At 35.6% G+C, this 20,087-nt stretch overlaps 2 protein-coding genes across 24 annotated transcripts in view; both read left to right on the forward strand.

Moving 5' to 3' along the window:
• The window catches only part of LOC6739169 (B-cell receptor CD22), a 79,713-nt gene that overhangs the window by 20,677 nt on the left and 38,949 nt on the right, over nt 1-20,087 (forward strand). For 22 of the 23 annotated variants that reach the window (XM_039293904.1, XM_016171974.2, XM_039293911.1 and 19 more), the window contains exons 1-2: nt 13,196-13,598; nt 16,059-16,414. In XM_039293904.1, coding sequence (XP_039149838.1) covers nt 16,279-16,414 — 136 coding nt within the window. In that variant the 5' untranslated portion in view covers nt 13,196-13,598; nt 16,059-16,278. Of the gene's footprint in view, nt 1-13,195; nt 13,599-16,058; nt 16,415-20,087 lie in introns of those variants that run through there. The other variant, XM_039293902.2, reaches the window with a different exon arrangement.
• LOC6739168 lies at nt 9,228-9,837 on the forward strand. Its single transcript, XM_002085922.4, is given in 2 exon segments — nt 9,228-9,651; nt 9,654-9,837. Coding segments are annotated over 2 exon segments (432 nt in total). The 5' UTR covers nt 9,228-9,273; the 3' UTR covers nt 9,708-9,837.

Genomic DNA, 20,087 nt, shown 5'->3' on the forward strand with positions numbered 1-20,087 from the left:
CTTTTTTTTGCTGCTTTTTTACGTTGCTGAATTGTTTTCTTATCATTAGTGCTGATGAAATGTAAGCCAAGGAGAATGCCAAAGTTTTTGTCCTTGCAGCTTAATGGCAGTTATTTCCGCTTTCCTCAGACAACCCGAAAGTCAACGCCGGTCAGCCAGTTCACGACTAACGGCTACCGGGTACCGCCGCTCCCAGCTACCGGATTAAGCTCTCTTTTAGCTGCCACTGGCAGATGAAAATTGTTTCCAGTTCAACACTTTAGTGGTACTGGTACTCGTTCACAGAAAAATTTTAATTCCAAGAGTTCTGCGATTTGTCTTTTGCTAATATCAATAAAACGGGTAGGGAGAGAGCGAAAGAGAGAGGTTCCCCGACTATCAGATACCCGTAAGTCAGTGGAGCCGAGAACTTTCAAAATTTTTCAGGAACATCGGTAGAAATTGAGGTCAAAAAATTAATTTTAATTTAATCCAAGAAAATTAAATCCTTTCTCGAAAGTGGCAGCTTGTGAGCGTTAGAGTGGGCGTGGTAAACAGTTTTTGTCAAATCGATAGAAATTTACAAGAAAAATATGAAAATATATCAAAACATTTTGCAACAGTTTGGGCGTGTCAGTTTTGGCGATTTCAGGGCGTTATAGTGGGCGTAGCTAAATTTTTTTTGGCAAATCAATAGAAATTTACACGACTAATAATATTATGAAAAAAATATCCAACAATTTTCTGTTTTGGGCTGTTATAGGGCGTTAGAGTTGGTGTTTTTGCAGCAAGATCCAAGCCAGAACCATTTCTATGAATTTCGATGTGTATTTTATATTTTTGATTTAGAAAAAAAAGAGCTCTCTTTTAAAGTTGAGCAAATGTGAATGTTTACATAAATATAAGAAAACAGATGCTTATATAACATTTTATAAATAAATGCCACTACAGCGCTTTCTATTCTCTTGTTTGGAAAGATCTGTTGTCCCCAATTTTTACGAAACGTTACAATTAAAAGAAAAACAAGAATATAAATACCATGCCTCCCTCGCCCGAACTTTAGTATCCAAACTGTAATGTCCTTCAAGTAGACAAAAATAATTATTGCTTAAAAAAATCTTACATCTTACATAAGGTCTACAAAGGTTAAAATAATTTTACATTTAAGGCCACATATCCAAAATCGGTTTTAAAACAATTTAAATTAGTATGTTTAGTTCCTAAGCCTTGTCTAATCAGTTCTGATAAGCTTTATGAAACTGTTCAGAACAAAATTGTGTCAGTTTTAAGTTTATTTTATGTTTAAAATTAAAATGTATAATGTATAATACATCTGGGTAAATTTCTCAAGGGGAGCCATGCGTCGTCAGAGGTTCTATGTTGTGTGAAGTGTAGCATACTTGTAGGGATCTCCTTTTATGTTAACTCATTGCAATGACATTGGTGGACCAAAGCATTGCAATGCATTGTTGGTCATGGTACGGTGAGCGTCGACAGCATAACAGCTGCTTTCCTAAAAAGTTGCTACGTCCTTGTTTGTCCTTAGTCCTGTCGTCCGTTAGTCCCATAGCCCATTTTTTTTGTGGACATCCATCCTAGCACGTAAATTAAATAAGTTCGTTCGAGTAGCCGCGATGCTAATTATTACCCCCCTAACAGAGAACTGCAGCCCGCCACTGGCACTCTACGTCCACCCGATAAACACTCCGTATCTAGGCACCCCGTCTTTTTTGACACCCTACTTGCGGCAACAGAAAATATTCGGGTGTTTTACCAACGTTGTGTTTTTGTTACGAGTAAAAAAACCACCCGAGGCCTGCTGCGCAAGAGCCGTATGGGTGAGTGGACGCACAGTCAACGATCGGCCGCAGGTCATTTTTTGTACGCCTAAAATTTGTATGGGTGGAAGCGCGACGGGTATAAGAAATGAAGGGTAAAAGGGAATACCCAAGAAAAATTTCGTGCTCATGTCGGGTGCCACCCGTTTCGAATCATTGCCTTACTAATTTTTCACAAGTCGCTAGCTGAATACTCTAATGACAAATATTCTTACATAAATTCATTTTTGAAATGAATTTTGTGACATTATGTACATAGATTCGGCTATTAGCATTATTACTATTACTATTATTTTTACTATAATTTACATTTAAATAATAAAAACGTTAATAATATATATAATATATAATAATATATAATATAATATATATATATATATATATATATATAATAATTAAATTACATATATAGATATATATTTATAATATATAATATAATAAAATATAATATAATATATATATTTATAATAAAATATAATAATAAGATGAAGGGCATATTTTACAAAGTATTCGACAAAGTCTAGAGCCACGCCGAAAGAATAGTGTGTAAACGTATGGAGTGTAAAACGTATGGAGTTACGCATCTTGTCTGTGACTCGACTATCTACAAGAGTAGATAGACTGATAGAGACTATCACCCGAATATTTTTAGAAACACCCGAGTATTTTTGGAAACACCCATGTGTTTAACGGTAAACCCACAAGTGTTTTTGTCACTCATCCCTTTTTAGGCATTTGTCTTTTTCTGACTGTTTGTCTTCTCTACCCTCCGTTATGGGTGCCGAGTATGATCGGCACCCGCGACGCAGGTCACCGTATTGATTCGGGTGCGGGCACAACGGGGTGTCTTGTCTGCATGTGCAGACGTATACTGTGTGTTTGTAAGTACCCGCGATGTGCGTGGCGGGTAGCACCCGCACACAAAATTGTTGGGTGTGAGTCGAGTGGTAAAAAATGCCACCCTTGCAGTTCTCTGCCCCCTAAATCAACCGAGAATTGGTAGCCGGAACCAGCGCTATACATTACCATCCGCACACGTAGTTCGCCACAAAATTTTTACGATAACTGGATTATAAAATTTAATTTATTTTCCACTCGAGGTTCTTCGGATACTTTTTGTATCCTTCCGACTGCGACAGTGAAATATTTTATGGATTCGAACTAATGTCCCGTCAGTTGACTAAGGACAACACTAAGAATAAAAACAAGAGAGAATGCTATAGTCGAGTTCCCCGACTATCAGATAACCGTTATATAGCTAGTGTAAATGCGAAGGCGAAATTTCATAATTTTTCTGGGTATCGATATTTATTCGGGTATAAAATTGGACAAAAATTTATAAATTGTTCAAAAGTGTGGGGTTGACCGGTTTGGTGGCTTTAGATCGTTAGAGTGGGCGTGGCCAATTTTTTGCAAATCGATAGAAATTTACACGACCAATAAAATTATGAAAAAATATCAAAACATTTTGCAAAACTGTGGGCGTAGCAGTTTTGGGCGGTTTTAGGGCGTTAAAGTGGGTGTGGTATAGAATTTTGTTTGCAAATCGATAGAAATTTACAAGCCTAATAAAAATGTAAAAAAATATCAACACGTTTTTCAAAAGTGTGAGCGTGGAAGTTTTGTGCGGTTTGTGGGCGTTAGAGTGTGCGTGGCAACTTGAGTCAAAAAACTTGCGCTGCGTCTTTGCCTCTAGAATCTGTATGCTGAATCTCAACTTTCTAGCTTTTATAGTTCCTGAGATCTAGACGTTCATACGGACAGACGTATGATCCTGATCCAGAATATATCTTTATATAGTCGGAAACGCTTCCTTCCTTCCTTTTCAACTATTCTTGTACACCCTTTTACTCTACGAGTAACGAGTAAAAAAAGCTTAGTAGCTCAACAACTAAATTAATTCACAAAGAGATGAAGTTAATGCCATATTACCACGCAAACAGGAGAAAAGGTTTTAAAAGCCGCGCAGCTATTGCCAATTCTATTTGGCCTCGGCGCACAACTAGTGACTAAAATTTCTGAAAATTTGAGTTTAGGAATTGGAATTCCAAATCCGCCAGCCATAACCCTTTCACTTTCTTAAGTTGGTGGTAATAAAAATGCGTTTGCCCGAGCTTGTAATTAGTACAAGTCCATAATTCGAAACTCAATTTAGGCTTCAGAAATGGGACGATGGTTTATGGTCCTATGCTTAAAACTTTTCCAAAGGGGTCCTTGTTTATGTAGTATGTAGTAAGGTCGTCAAGTACACGCTCTGTCCGTCCGTGTGAACGTCGAGATCTCAGGAACTATAAAAGCTAGTAGGTTGAGATCTAGAGAACATAAGGAACATATTTTGAGTGAACCAATTCTTGGCCGATTCGCTTGTGTGTTTCGGATCATTATCCTGTTGGAATATCCATTTTAAGGGCATATTATATTCAGAATATGACAGCAAGACATCACTAAGTATATTTGCATATGCTTTTTGGTCTATAATACCATAAATCATATGTTATGGACTTATAACATTTTAAAAAAAACAAGCCCATACCAGGATTTCACGTCCACCATAATTGAAAGTCTTCATTGGGTGTTTTGGGTGGTACTCCGTGTTTGGAGGTCATCAGATATACTGTGGTGAACCAGTTTCACCAAATAGCACTATTTTTGACCCATCATGATGGGACTGATGCATCAGTGCAAAGGATATTAAGAAATTGGAACACTGGCCAGTTTAGGTAGGTTTTAGCGAAGCTTAACCTTGCCTTAATATGCCTTGGGCTAAGTAGGGGAACCTTTCGTGGACTCCTCGCACTTACATTTGGATTCACTAGTCGTCTCCGAATCGTAACGTCGCTGATTCCCAAGTTGAGCTCTGATTCATTATTTAATGGCATCGGATAACATTTTGGCAGAACATTAAGGGTTTTTTAAGTTTCAGAATTATCTTTTTTCCTGGGAGCAGTGCTGTCCCACTCTACCCACTAAAATATATATTTTTTTAATTTATTGCCTTTTAAATAAACTAAACTCACTGATATTCTTATGAGCAGCCTAACAATGGTGCTCAATTTGCTCAAGAATGTAAATAAAAATAGGAAACCATGAAAAACTAACGGGATTTGCTTTTTTTCCATATCTACACATTCCATTTTACAAAAATAAGTGGAATAAAAAGTCGATTCCGAAAAGGGACATGGATTTATTTTTTGTATTTATTAGTTTCCCTTGCACTGCTATTTTTATGAACACAGCTGTATATGTACTTCATATTGTACTTCCCGTTTGCGAATAACGGTAATAAATATCTCATAGAATTTAGTGCCCGTTTGAATTTCGCTTTACCGATACAGTCTTCAATTTTTGATTTAAACGCCAGTTTCGATTGCGACACGCAGATGCGAAGTCTTAATCGCATTTAGTAAACATAATTTGCAATACGAATTTTTCAATAAAGTGACACAAAGATAACCATGTTGAAGCTGTTTTGCCATCTATTGATATTTAAACATGTGTTTTGGTGTAATTCGTAGAATTGGACATAATGAAGTTAGTCATAGAAAGGAGCTATTGCTGGTATACAAAAGACGGCGGCGAAAACTAATATATTAAATCAATTTCAGTCATCGAACAGCTTTAAGCACTCAATGCAGGCCATCACAGGGTTTGTCTTCATCATCCTGGTCGCTTGTACCAGTCATAGGGTAACCAGAACAGTGGCCAAGGTAGAGGTAGCTCCAAAAGACTTGGCAGCCCCTAAGATTCAGCCGTTGGCGTCCGGAAATAATACTATTTTGCTACCTTCTAGGCCCATGAAACCGGAAGAATTTGCATCCACATCGACACCAATCGCTGAAGCTGAATCCTCTACAACTTCAGCGCTTACCAAATCGAGATAAGCGTATAAACGCCAAAAGCATATACTAACACATTGAAGACATGTAGTATCGAATGATTTTGAGGCATAATAAACGAATAATAATAATAAGAGTTAATATCAACGTTCTAGCTTTTATAGTTGTCGAGATCACGGCAGACGATCGGACGGACATGTCCGAATCGACTAGGCAAGTTATACTGATCAAAATAGTGTATACCTATTTTGTCGGAACTGCTAGATACTTTTAAACGAACCTAGTATACCCATTTATCCCACGAGAAACGGCTAAAATCGAAAGGGGAGGCACTTTCATCAACGGGCGTAAATGCTCCATTATACACATTGCTCTGTTGGATGCCTTTGTAGATAAAAATCTAGATCTTGTAATTAAAGTTCATCAAAGGCTGACTTCTGTTGAGAAAACTGGATCTTCTTGAAACAGTAAATTATAACTATGTCTCATATTATACAATTTTTAATATAACTTTACTTTGACCATCGGTTGGATAGCCTCTTTAATTTATTCGCAAGTCTTGTATTTGAAACAGTCGTAGGAAACATTAACCCCTAAGAATAAAAGTTATTCAGACCCCAAGTATGGAGCCATTTCTAGGTTTTTATATTTTTTTAAATCATAAATAAGCTGCAATTCAATTATAAATACCAGTGGAGACAACTGTTGACGCTAGTTAAATATATTGCACAGGAACGTACATGTTCATATAGATGACATAGACTTATAATACTTCTTTTTCCTTTAAAGCTTTATATTGCTTTTGGTTTTTGTAGTGATTCCCCTCTTTTGCATTTTTCTTATTTTCCTTGGCGCGTGTCAATATTGTTTCTCGTTAGACACCCGTCGCAACCTTCTGGCAACTCTACCCGGTCCACAAATTCAACCCTGGCTCTCATATCGATAAGTCATAATAATCCTTCGATAAGGCGCTTTTTTTCAAAACAACATCTCCTTCTCCGACATATACATACAACTGTAAACCTATGTCTGTGCATGAAAAAGTGTCAGCACACTCAAAAACTAGCACCCACTTCGGTCGCAAATTTCAGTTTAAGGTGGAGAAGGATTGCATTCATATTCATATTGCATTTAACTTAACTTTTTGCTCCAGAAGATCAGCAAATAATTTAATTGACACGCAAACATTGATAGAAATCCGATAACTTTGAGAGGATTTTGCTCCCATATTTATCTCTTATCAACAAACTAAAACACGAGTCTGCATTTATGGATTTTTAGTTTTCTTCTCGAAATAAAGAAGGTTTATTCTAATGTGAATGATTTCTTTCTTAGAGTAGACTGAGCACAACCGATCGTGTATTTTTTTGTTTTTTGTACATATTTTGATGGATGTCTAGTACTCCTTTATTTTATTCAAAGCATAAATTCTGATTTAATGTCTGATTCTCTTGTTTTTCCTGTTTTAAGGAAAAATTGCAGTGCATTTAGAACTTTTTTTCCACTTTATCAACTAATAGGAGCAATTGCAATGACCACTTCTATCGAGTAACATATCCGATTTAAGATCTCAGAAGCTCAAAGTTTATGAAAACAGCAAGACAGTTCAAACAAGTCAAAGAAAGCATTATAACACTGTCCAACTCTTTTCTCATAGATTTTCTTTTTGTTAAAAAGGGAAAACAATTTTGCTAAAACAAGCGTTGCCAACATAACGCACACATTTGTAACCTCAGTGTCCTTGATAATACACGATATAATTTTGGGTGTAGTTCACCCAAGGCCATTCCGAGTAGGGATTACAATTTCAATTAAATTTTTCGTCTCTTTTCTTGCTATGCACACTTAAAATGCAAACTGGCAAGCGGGGGTAGCACTGCCTGCATGTGTTTTGTTTACTCTGGTCTTAAGGTTTAAATGGATTTGTTTGAGTGGCAGCAAGCCGACTTGAGCACGACTACGAACAAGACGTGCTCCTTTGGCTCTTGCGCCTGCCACCCAAACATTTCCAGCCCCTGCACTCCAAACACATGTCGTTCGCGCTCATCGCTATTTAAGCAATTTAATAACTTTCTCAAGCTTCGTGCTCAACGCTTTCTTTTCACGATTTTCAACTACTTAAACTCTTCCGTGTGTTTCCTAATTTTTCGACTTTTTCGTTCATATATTTCCACTCGGCTGTGCCCCAATAAGATTCTCTAGCACCAAACAATCTACAAAATGGATCTTATTGTCTATATTCTTGCTGCTCTTTTCGATATTATTTAGATCAATTTGGTCCATATGATCAAATAGTTCGTTGGAGCTTCATGGCGAAATTAACGTATAATTTACTTAAAATACTACGGTATATGAACAGAAGTAGTAGGAATTAAAGTTTTTATTATTAATGAATAAATTACTATGTATTCTTGATCAGGACCGATAGAAGAGTCGATCTAGCCATGTCCGTCTGTCCGTATGAACGAGATCTCAGGAACTATAAAAGCTAGAAGGTTGAGATTAAGAAAAATGATTTTAGAGACATAAACCCAGCTCAAGTTTTTTGACCCATGTTGCCAACGCCCAAAAATGTTTTAATATTTTTTTAACGTCTACACTTTTGGAAATGGTTTTATATTATTTTATAGTTTTATTAGTCTTGCCACTTTCTACCGGCCACGCCTCTTTTACGCCTTTAAGCCACCAAAAACTGTCATGCCCAAACTTTTGCACAATTTGCACTTCCACTTCCGCTGAGTAACGGGTATCTGATAGTCGGGGAACTCGACTATAGCAATCAATCCTGTTTTCTTTGATAAACTATACACAACTGCAACTCTACTCTCCGTTCAAGAATCTGCGATCTAAAGAGTTGCAATCCCACACTTCTTTGGATACTTGAATACAGAATTTAGTGGACAAGGGCTAGTGGAACAGTTGTTTATGGCCGGATACATCAATGGGGCACTCTGCGACTTACAAAGTATCAAGTTAATTAAAGAATTGACAAATAAACAGAAAACATAACATACCATGCATTTCCTGATGGCAGACTCGATCGAGTCACTGCCCATGCGAACAAAAAGATACTGATCCTATTACGTGTGCTGTTAAAAGGTTATTAGAGGATTATTAAAAGCATATAAGCAAAGACACTAGAATAATTATAATATAATAATAATAATTATTAATAATAAGAATAATAATAAGAATAATTATTCTAGTGTCTTTGATATAAGCAAGTTATGTAACCAAGTGTGTCACTAGTGTCGGATGGAGCCATACTTATTTTAGAATATTTTGTAATCTACTTTGCTGTGTATAGAGCACAGCTTATCTAGGTAAAATTATTAAATACTTAAAATTGTTGATCCCAACAAAAATAGAGTTTTCTCAAGTCGAATTCTTTGTATTTTTAAGCATCCAATTAAAAGCTTTAAGCTATGTTTAATCTGATATTGAATTGTGGCCTGAATCGGAAAAAACAGCTGCTCTGAATGCTTATAACAGCTGACGCAATCTTTGATTCACCATGATTCACCATGGAAACAGAGGCTAGTGTGTATAAAAGATTCCATTTTAGCCATTGCCACCAGTACTGATTTATTAGCCAAACACTAAGCATACATTCGTTTGTGATGCGTCGCATTTGGGTCCTGTCCTACTTATTCCTTATTGGGTTGGCATTGGTAAAGACCACTCCGAAGGAACTTCACTCAGAATCGATTTTTGAAGATGAGGTCGCACTAAGGTCCAAGTCAAATAAAGCTGATGCTCTGCTGACAAAAACTACAACACAAGCGTCAGCATCGAATTTGTTCTTTAAAGTCATTACAACAACGCGACCATCTGTGGCAATCAGGCGCATTGTAGCCAAGTCAAAGGGTAAGGATCCAGAAGGAACTGACCTCCACCGCAAGCACCGCACACATCACAAAAATCAGTCAAAAAACAAAAAAAAGAGCTCAACTAATCGTGCCGAAGCGAACCGAAAAAAGGATCATAGTCCCCATAATCCCCAGAAAAAAACCTGAAAAGAAAGGCAGTGACATTCCCTAAGTCAAATCTTTGAAAGATGTAAATACATAAGTGATTTCTCTGCTATATAATACCTAGTACTTATCCCTGACAACATAACTGTTATGATGTAATGTATTGACAACATATATACAAATGTAATAAATTATATTAACTAAAAACAATATACACTATTAATTTAGCTCAGGAAATGCAAAGCAGGGGCGAAAACTGCACCACCTAACGATTGTCAATATCAATGTCTGTGTTGATATTATTTATTTTTATTATATTATAATATTTTTAATAAATGATTGTCCGCCATTTTTTAGTACATTTCCCATCTATAAGCATATTAGATCCTGGCCTATTTTATGCTATCCAAGTGTACGGAATTGTTGCCAAAACCCACCTGAAAATATATAATATACTACAGTGGAAAACCTTGCGTAAAATCCGGTGCGCCGTGGTATCCATAAGGAACTCACAAAAACAGGAGGTGACCAAAAAATACCAAGAGACTGGATTTACACCCTAACAAACCAGCAAGGCGAATGGGCAACACCCACCTCAAGATCTGCCATAACGGGTTTTGACTTAACATGTATGAAGAAAGTTCCCATTGATGTTATTAGTGCTGTCTATAGCCCCACACAAAATAAATCTATATAAACAGGCAGCCAAACAAACCCTTTACCTAACTTTGTGTCAATATGGACAATTTTACATTAGTTTTTTCCAGTCACCACAAAAAGTTAAAACAATATAATGCGCAGTCGAGATAGTTTTTGGGGATCTACAAACAAACGAATACAAAATTTTAGTTTCTTCTGCAGATCGTTGTCAATTCTGGGTATATTTGTAATTCTTTGGGAAATACACTTAATTATTATAATAAATACGTAATAAGAAATTCACACAAATAATAAAATTAACCGTTTTCAGAGACTGATTACCATTAGCGTAGAAATTTTCTTCTTAAACTTTTTTAAAATTGGTTTTAGAATTAGAAAAGCCATTGAATATACATATGCCTGCCTAATAATCCCATAATCATGGAAATTTTTCTAAACTCAAATAAGTTTCAGCCTAGAGTAAGCAATAGTACTTGTAGCCTTTCTTAGGGCTATTCAAGCTAAAATTTAAGAAATGGCGAGGGTGGCTCTTTTTTATGGTAGTATGGTAGCGTATGGTTGACAGACCCAATGAAAAAATAACAATAAAAAATGCTTTAGAGTAACACTAATATTTTCGGTTAATATTATCACATTGACATTACTAATGAAACAAACTTGGAGTAAAATGTATATTACTGATGTTCATTCACCAACTTATTTCATCGACAAAAACTTCCTTACCTCCTAATATATGGTAAACCCAAATCACAAAAAGAGAAAAAGTAACCTCCCTAACCACTGGACGCTTCGGAGGCAGGTGCAACTAACTTCCGAGCGAGGGTCACTAGGTAGGACACCTGCTCATTTCTCCAAAACAGGAACATCCCCATGCCTTACTAATGATGAAGCAAGGCCGTTTTGCCGCCTATCTTGAATGCTAAAGAACAGCTGACGCTCCTTGAGCCATTGGAATCCCTCTATATTCACAGTGTCTTCCCGTGGCACGGCGATATAGCTCTTTTGGCCGCTGGCCAGCTGCTGATGTGGTCGTGTTCGAACAGTTCCAAAAATAAACAGCCATCTAATAGAAAAATCGCCACACATTTCAATGTGTTGTCCAAAACTACATATATGTAAGAGTTTTAGACTGTCGTACCAAGGCATAAATTAAAAACAGGAAAGGAAGCTGGTCACGAGAATCCGACGCATGTATACCTTTACAATATTTATATGGCTATTAAAAAAACACTGACATATGCGTGTGTACTAATAATACTTAATGATCAAATCCAAAGAAATAAAGATTTATTTTTCTGTATTTTCATTTAATTGTATGACTGTTCTTATCATAATAAAGCAGAATATATATTTTGTAAAAATCGTTATCCAAAGCTCAACCCAAAATATGCTTTAATGCCTTAAAATTTACTTATTTGTAGCAGTTTTTCGCAAAACTAGTGGGTAGATTTTAAAAGAAAGTCTAAAAACTTTTGTTACTTTTGTCAAGCTACTTTGCATATTTCCTCTGCTTTTCTTGCTCGTGAAATACAAAAATGCATTATCAAAAAGGGTGAATTAAATCTCAAATTGGGTAAAGTGACTATTTTTGTTGCTTTATAACTTTTTAACGTACCATTGTACGGAAATTTACACAGTTTAAAATTAAGAGGAAAATCCTCAGTGTAGTCAAGCAACTAATAAACCTAAAAGAGAGACAAGTTTCCGTAAATGAGAAAGGACGGGCATGGCTATATTGACTCAATGGTTGAACTGATCAAGAATATATATTCTGTGTTTGCTTGCAAATGTCTCATTAAATATGAAGTCATATTTTAAAAACAGATATGCATACATACTACGCTCTTTATAGTGCACCACAATTACGGAAACCATAGCTCTAATCAAATTTCGTAATTTCTTAAATCAAAACAAAAACAAATTTTTAATTATTGTTAAATATAACAAAAGTTTCTTGGTTGGGCTCGTATTAGTCATATATCATATTATATTCAAAAAAATTGCACTCCAAATAAAGTTTTTATACCCGTTACTCGTGGAGTAAACGGGTATACTAGATACGATGAAAAGTATGTAACAGGCAGAAGGAAGCGTTTCCGACTGTATAATAGGATCAGGATCAGGATAATAGGTCGATCTAGCCATGTCCGTCTGTCATTCTATCTATTTAGCAAAAAACTTTTTACCACGCCCACTCTAACGCCTTACAACCGCGCAAAAATGCCACGCCCACATTTTTGAACCATTTTGCGATATTTTTTCATAATTTTATTAGTCTTTTAAATTTCTATTGACTTGCCAAAAGACTTTTTGCATCGCCCACTATAACGCCCTAAAGCCGAGCACACTTTTTTCTCTTTTATTCCCAAATATCTATCGATATCCCAGAAAAATGATGAAATGTCGCCTTTGCATTCACCCTATCTGAGTAACGGGTATCTGATAGTCGGAGAACTGGACTATAGCATTCTCTCTTTTTTTTTTTAATTCGCGTGTCCCTTGTTTATTGAGAAAGATGTAAGATGTACTTGTGACCTCTTGCATTTGCAGTAATCTTCTATGCTCATCCTTCAACAGTTATTGAAAAGTTTTGCCTCAGCGATCTTCTATAAAAACATACGAACTGCTATAGAAAATGCTTTTAGTCTCACCCACCGCACGCAATTCACATAGTAATATTAACTACGTATATACAGTACACAGTCGTGGGAATTGGCAACTTCATAATTAGCGTCGAATTCACAGCCGTGAAGACGTCTGTCAAAACCGGCTAGCATGCGGCTGACGCATTTGTCCCAAACACTTGTTTAAAACACCAGCAGCTGCAAGGAAGCCGACGCCAGTTTAGGGGTTGTTTCCCTTCCTCGTAGTCAGTTGGTTCTCTTAGCCATGTGTCTCTTTTGGCGTTGGCTGACTTGCCGCCTTCAAGTTTGTTTCAGTTTCAATTTGACCGTCGAGTGCAGAGAACGTCGGCACGCCGCTCTTGCCATTGCCATCGGCCGGCCAGCTAAAAAAAACGACCTGAAGCCATAATAACGCGTGTGAATGAGAGGCCAACGAAATATCCAAAGCATAAGTGAACAGTGTGTGAGCCAGTGAGCGCTTTAAATAGAAATCGCGAAATAGTCAACTCGATGGAAGTCGCCGTCTAGAAAAATAGCAAAACAGCCAAAATAACCACTTGTGAGCCAAAGTGACACAATGTAAAGAGCAAACGAAAATATAAAAATAAATTAACTAATAAATTCAATTGGATTAACTCAAACATCGCAGGGGATGGAGTATCAAAGGCCCTGATCCTAAATAAAACGGTATAAGCGTGACCTAAATATTCATAATCATACATACCATAATACAAACTACTAGGTTATGTACTTGCAACAAGTAAAAGCGGAATAACAAAATTTAATTATTTGTCGGAGAAATAATATTGGATGGAAATCACTTTTAAATGAGCAAGCGCTCAAATATTAGTTGGAAAAAAGTATAAAATCTTGTTATACCAATATATGTATTTTATTTATATATAAGAGTGGATATACGGCGAACTTTTGTGCACACATATAGCAATTTTCGTACATTGAGTGTACGCGCACATATACATACATATGCACATACATATGTGTGTGTACATACATATATACAGCAGTGCCGGCTGAACAGAGTCGGGCTAAAAGAAATTATATCACTGCCCGAATCCGTTTTTAGAAACAGTTTGCAATGAATTTTCGTTGCTTTATATTGTCGATGTATAAATGCACATATATATTTACGTATATATTAAACAACATACATATTTACAAATGGAGGAAAACAGCTAATATAAAAGCGCACACATGGCGTTTAAGTAAAAGAGACTAGAACTATATTTTTAAAACTAGACTAATAAGGTCAGCCATGTTTTTAAACCATAACAAGAACATTGAATTCCTACTTATTAGCAAGCCGAGCCACGATTTAAATACTTTGAAGCCTATTAGATTAAAATGTAACAATTACTTAATTTTTAAGGGATAAGTTTATGGTGTCAATAAATTACACTTTACAGTAAACAACAAACGAAAACTACTGACATTAAAAATCCATGAAAAAACAAATTCTTATTTATCCGATAATTAGAATTATGTTATTCTGCACTGTTAATAAACCGCCTTATTTAAATTACGAATGAACAGATGCTGATCAAGAATACATATGCATGCTTTATACGATCGCTAAAGCCTTCTGAATTCAATACAAACTTCTGGTCAACAACGAAAATACGTTGCGCTTTTAAGACGGCCTATTTACCAAAACATACTACCACGTTTATACCATTGGTTAAAGTCAGATTCTCCCCTTAAATGGCTTAGCTATCACTTCATTACTACGTTTGCTAAGCCCGTTAATCGTAGAGTAAAAGATTCTACTAGATTCGTTGAGATGCATGTAACAGGCAGCAGGACGCCTTTTCGACCCTTCAAAGTATATATGTATATTCTTGATCAGTATCACTAACCTAATTGACCCATCCAAGTCAGACTCTCCGTATGCAAGTTGGGACCATAAGAACTAAAAGATTGATATTAAGCATGCAGATTGAGAGACTGCTAAATTGTTTGTTTGGGAGGCTTGTGGTGCTATATACGCCGCAGCGCAAGTTGGCGTCTAATTGTTACCACTCCCACTCTAACGCCTACAAACCACACAAAACTGTCACGCCCACACTTTTGAACAATTTTTATTTATTTTATTTCATTATTTTTTTCGCATTCTCTACCAATATTCCCGAAAATATTAAAATTTCTCCTTCAAACTGCGAGTTGAGTTACGGGTATCTGATAGTTGGGACTTTTGTCTTTGCCAAATTTTATCTATATTCCACATATCCTGCTCCACCCATAATTTTAGCGATCCGACCCTTTTCGATTTATATACTATCTGTCAAAAATAAAAAGGTTCATGGATAATTATGCAATTTAGCATAGCAAATATACGTGACCAAAACTTTGTGGCTTATCAATAGCAAGACAAAAAAAACAACAAATTGTTCAAATGTTTGGAAGTGGCAGTGGTGGGCGTTAGAGTGGGTGTAGGCTTCAATGGAATTGTCATACCTAATCTAAAATTTCTAGCTTTTATAGTTCCTGGACGCAGATGGACGCATAGACGGACAGTTTCGGAATCACTCGGCTAATAGACCTTGATCTAGAATATTTGTACTAAATATAAGCGGAAACTTTTCCGTTTGCCTGTTATATATACTTTTCAACCTCTTCTAGGGTAGTGTATAGGAACGCCATAGTCGAGTCTCTCGACTATTAGATGCCTTCCCTCCGCTAAAGAGAATGCGAAATAGATCAATATATTCTAGTTGGAAAACAACTCTTCCCTAGACTTCTAAAGTAAGGGGTTATTCGAACAATTTGAGTAAATGATGATTTAAAAATGTTTAAAAGTCTACCATGTCTCTATCGCTATTTGTAATTTGTGGAGTTACATACAAAAGATAAATAATTATCAAGAGTATGAGAAATGCAATCCTCTCACTAAAATCTGTACGCTTAGTCTAAACCTTATAGTTCATATAAAGTTCCCAATATCTCTAAGTTCATATGGACACTCGGGATCGGGATCGGGATAACATTTATACGATCTTTTTACTTACTATTTATATATCTATCTAACAGTCGTGGTACTCCACTATATCGTTATTTTTTAAATTCTTATATAAGCGAATGTAACCTACCAAAAACTACTACTAACACTATTCCTTCTTCCATTTTTTTCAGAATTTAAAAACACCGTAGTAATTTTTCAAGAGCAGTAAAATTTGAAAACAATGAAATATATAAAGAATTTATGACTGACAACGGTCTTGAATTAAAGTGGAAGTGATATTGGTGCACTAAAGCAGCACCCGGAAAACATCAACGAGGCAACGTACAAAATTAAAGTTTTAAAAATTCGTAAAGGAAAATTTGGCGGTAAAGTGACTCAACATTTAACGATATGGGAAATATGGCGCTGAGACGATCAGCACAGGGTGTTGCCAAGTCGAATAGCATCGCAGTGAGAAGTCCAATATCCCTATCGCTGGTACTGCTGCTTTGCTTAGCGCTAGTCGATAGCTCCAGTGCACAAGTTGGTAAGTCTTTAAGATTATTAATTCCGAAACACAAATCCTAAGATCGTAGTTAAAGAGAGCTAAAGTGGATTTTACTCATAGTTTATTCCGATAGCGGGATATATCTACCATTAAAGGTGATTGCTTTAAGCGAGTAATGAGTGGTTTTGGAATATTAACCCAAATTGATAAGTCAATGAATCCACATCGTTTCTCAAAATGCCGAATCAAAATTATAATAAAAAAATGTCAAACCATTTTCAAAAGTGACAGTTGTGGGCGGTTTGTGGGAGTGACTAAATCAACAGCATGCCTAATCTCATCGTTCTAAACTTTTTTATAGATCCTGAGATCTTCACGTACAGACAATTGGACGGACGTACATTAACAGATCGATCTGACAGTTAAATACTTTTCAATAAATATATTATACCCATTTACTTAACGACTTACGGGTATAAAAACTGGCAACGGTATTTCTTTCAACTTTCCAATAATTTCCTATTTATAAAATGTTCTACTTTATTCTTTTATTCTCAAGAAAAAATTGTCGTTAAATTTTCAGATATCAGATATAAATATGAATATATTGGTCCGGTTCGTGTGTTTGGCTTATATATTTTTTTTTTTTTTTGAAAAAACGGGTAGACAGGACATTGCCAGATCGACTCGGCTGTTGATAATGATCAAGCATATATATACTTTTAATAACCCTTTACTTACCCCTAACCTACTTTGTTTTGGCAAATCGAGAGAAGTTTACAAAAAATGATAAAAGTGATAAAAGAATGATAAAATATCAAAACATTTTTCAAAAGTGTGGGCGTTGCAGTTTTAAGCGCTTTGTGGGCGTTGAGTGGGCGTGGCAGCATGGGTTAAATAACTTGCGCTGCGATAATGTCTCTAGAACCTGTATGCTTAATCTTTCTAGCTTTCATAGTTTCTGAGATCTCTACGTTCATACGGACGGATTGACAAACGTACAGACGGATATGGTCATTGACATGGCTATTGATCTTGATCAAGAATATATATAATATATATAGTCGGAAACGCTTCTGTCTGTTACATGCTTTTCAACGAATCTAGTATACCCATTTACTCTACGAGTAACGGGTATAATAATACCTCCTCCAACACCATGTACGTTTATATGTACATTACATTATTTCCAGTTTCTCTTCGCTGCTTTCATTCGCATTCATGGGAAGCGCATCTGCGGAATGCTTACAACATTTGAATAAAACATTTTCCCACATTTGAGAAGACGTTCACTCTAGAACACCATGGTTGGTTGCATGAGAAAAGGAATTTTTCGAAAGTAGCAATTTAACTATGGGAAGTATTTTTCCACGCGATATGCAATCGTTTAGGGACCTCAAAAAAGAGCGAAAAAAGAAATCTTGACGCGATTTTTTAATCGGAAAAAACGGATCGAATGTTTTTACTACAACGAAGACTAGCAAACTTGAGAATAATCAAGAAAATATAAGTAACTCATACATAGCTCTTATGAGTAACGTTTTAGTAACGCGGTGAATGAAAATTGATTGGTGAAATAATGCGCTTAAAAGTCACTGATTAAATTAAGATTTTTGGGCAAAGTTCATGAAAAAACCATGTTTTGTTCATTTGTCACTTTTGTCGTGGCAGTTTCAAATAAGTTATGATGAAAACAATTGCTAATAGAGCTATGTGTAGCACCCAATCCTGATATAATCCTGATATATTCTGTCCTTTTATATCAAGTCATGTCAGTCTGTCCCAGTAAACGTCGATGAATAAAATAAAACAAGAAAGCTAGCTAGAGTCGGTAAACAAATACTTACATACGCACCTTTGCAGTTATAACACTTAATAAAAATTGGTAAATATATGGGAATTATATGGCCCACTGATATCATATCATATCATCATATATGTACACAGTCATCCGATTTTAATTGAAACTTGAAACTACAACGCAATCAAAATCAACTATACTATTATTTCTGTTTATTTATTATTTCTATTATTTTCAACAATTTTCATACTGTTGCTATTTCAGTTATGACATTCGTTTGATTTTGATCAAATTAAAATCGATATTAAACTAAGTTAAATAAAATAGATTTAAAATTAAAGTCGAAGTTCCCGAATATCAGATACCCTTTGCTCAGCTAGTGGAAGGGTGAACAAGAATTTTCATCATTTGTCTGGTATATCTATTAAATTGAGAAACGAAATAATAATAAAATTACAATATTGTTAAAAAGAGCGCGCGTGATGTGTACAAAGTTTTTTTGGTACCGATAAAATTGCCAAAAACAAAATGCGAAGAAAAATATAACATTTTTCAAAAGACTGTGTGTGTCAGCTTTCTGCGGTTTGTGGGGACTATAGTGGGCGTGGCAACATTTGGAAACAAACTTGCACTGCATCTGTCTCTGGAATCTGCATCTTTATTATCAACTTTTAGCTTTATTAGTTCATGAGGTCGCGCCGCTCATACGGATATAAGGATATACGGATATGGCCAGATCGACTCCGCTTTTGATACTGATCAAGAATATATATACTTTTTATGGTCGGAAAATCTTCCTTCTACCTGTTACAACGAACCCATTATATCCTAGGAGTAACTGGTATAACAATATATTTTTCGAATGCATTTTTAGCAGTTTAGCAACGCTATGGCTGCTCTATGTTGTGTATACATCATCGGATTGCATGCCGGACTCTGAATTTTCCATTAGTTTAGATAGCTTAGTGGTCAACTTTGTTTATGATATCATGCAATCAAAGGATTCCTTGAGAATGCGATAATGGCAACGTGATACGGAAATATTTATGCTTGTCATTAGGGGAGTAAACAATTATACAATATTCGTTGACAAGTGTGTATCGATCAGTATCATTTCATTAAGCATTCAAATTCTAGAACATCGCTATGCTCACAAACTGCAAAAGCTTTTGAAAAATGTTTTGATTCTATTTGATTCATTCTATTATTTGTCAATTTCAAAACAACATTTTTGAACTTTATTATATGCCGATTTCGACATTTCAAAAAAATGGGGGAGATTCTCCCTCTTACTCCCACTAGCTTAGGTACCTTACTGTCCGATAACCGAAGAACTCGACTAGGGCGTTTCTCTAGATAAAAGGCGGTTTGGTTTGAAATATGATCCATGTGGTTTTGAAAATTTTCAATAGCTCATTTAAGTTTACTTACCGGTGACATTAAAACAAATGGCGGAAAAATAACTGCATTTTAATTATATTTAAGGTTGGGAATACATCTTCGCTGGGGCATATATTTTTTGCTAACTTTTTATTCGCCAGGTCTGTAAAATTTGACTTTTATGTTGGCCCTATTAATTTTGTTCTCGAAGAAAGATGTTTAAAAGTTTTAAAGTGATCAGCGCTTTTCGAAAATGTGTTGATATTTTTTTATATTTTAATTAGTCTTGAAAATTTTTACCTATTCTATATATCTATTTGCAAAAAAAGTTGTTGGCACGCCCACTCTAACACCCTAATGCCGCCAAACCAGTCTCGCCCACACTTTTGAACAATACTCGACGAGTAACAAGTACAACAATAATGAACTAAGTTTATACATGATAAATCCAAAACATTTGAAATATTGAGCCTTGATCTACAGTTCAATAAATTATGAAATTTTTTTGAAATTGTTTTAAATTAAAATTTA

Source organism: Drosophila simulans, chromosome 3L (genome assembly GCF_016746395.2).
Source record: "Drosophila simulans strain w501 chromosome 3L, Prin_Dsim_3.1, whole genome shotgun sequence".
In the NCBI taxonomy this organism is placed as follows: domain Eukaryota; kingdom Metazoa; phylum Arthropoda; class Insecta; order Diptera; family Drosophilidae; genus Drosophila; species Drosophila simulans.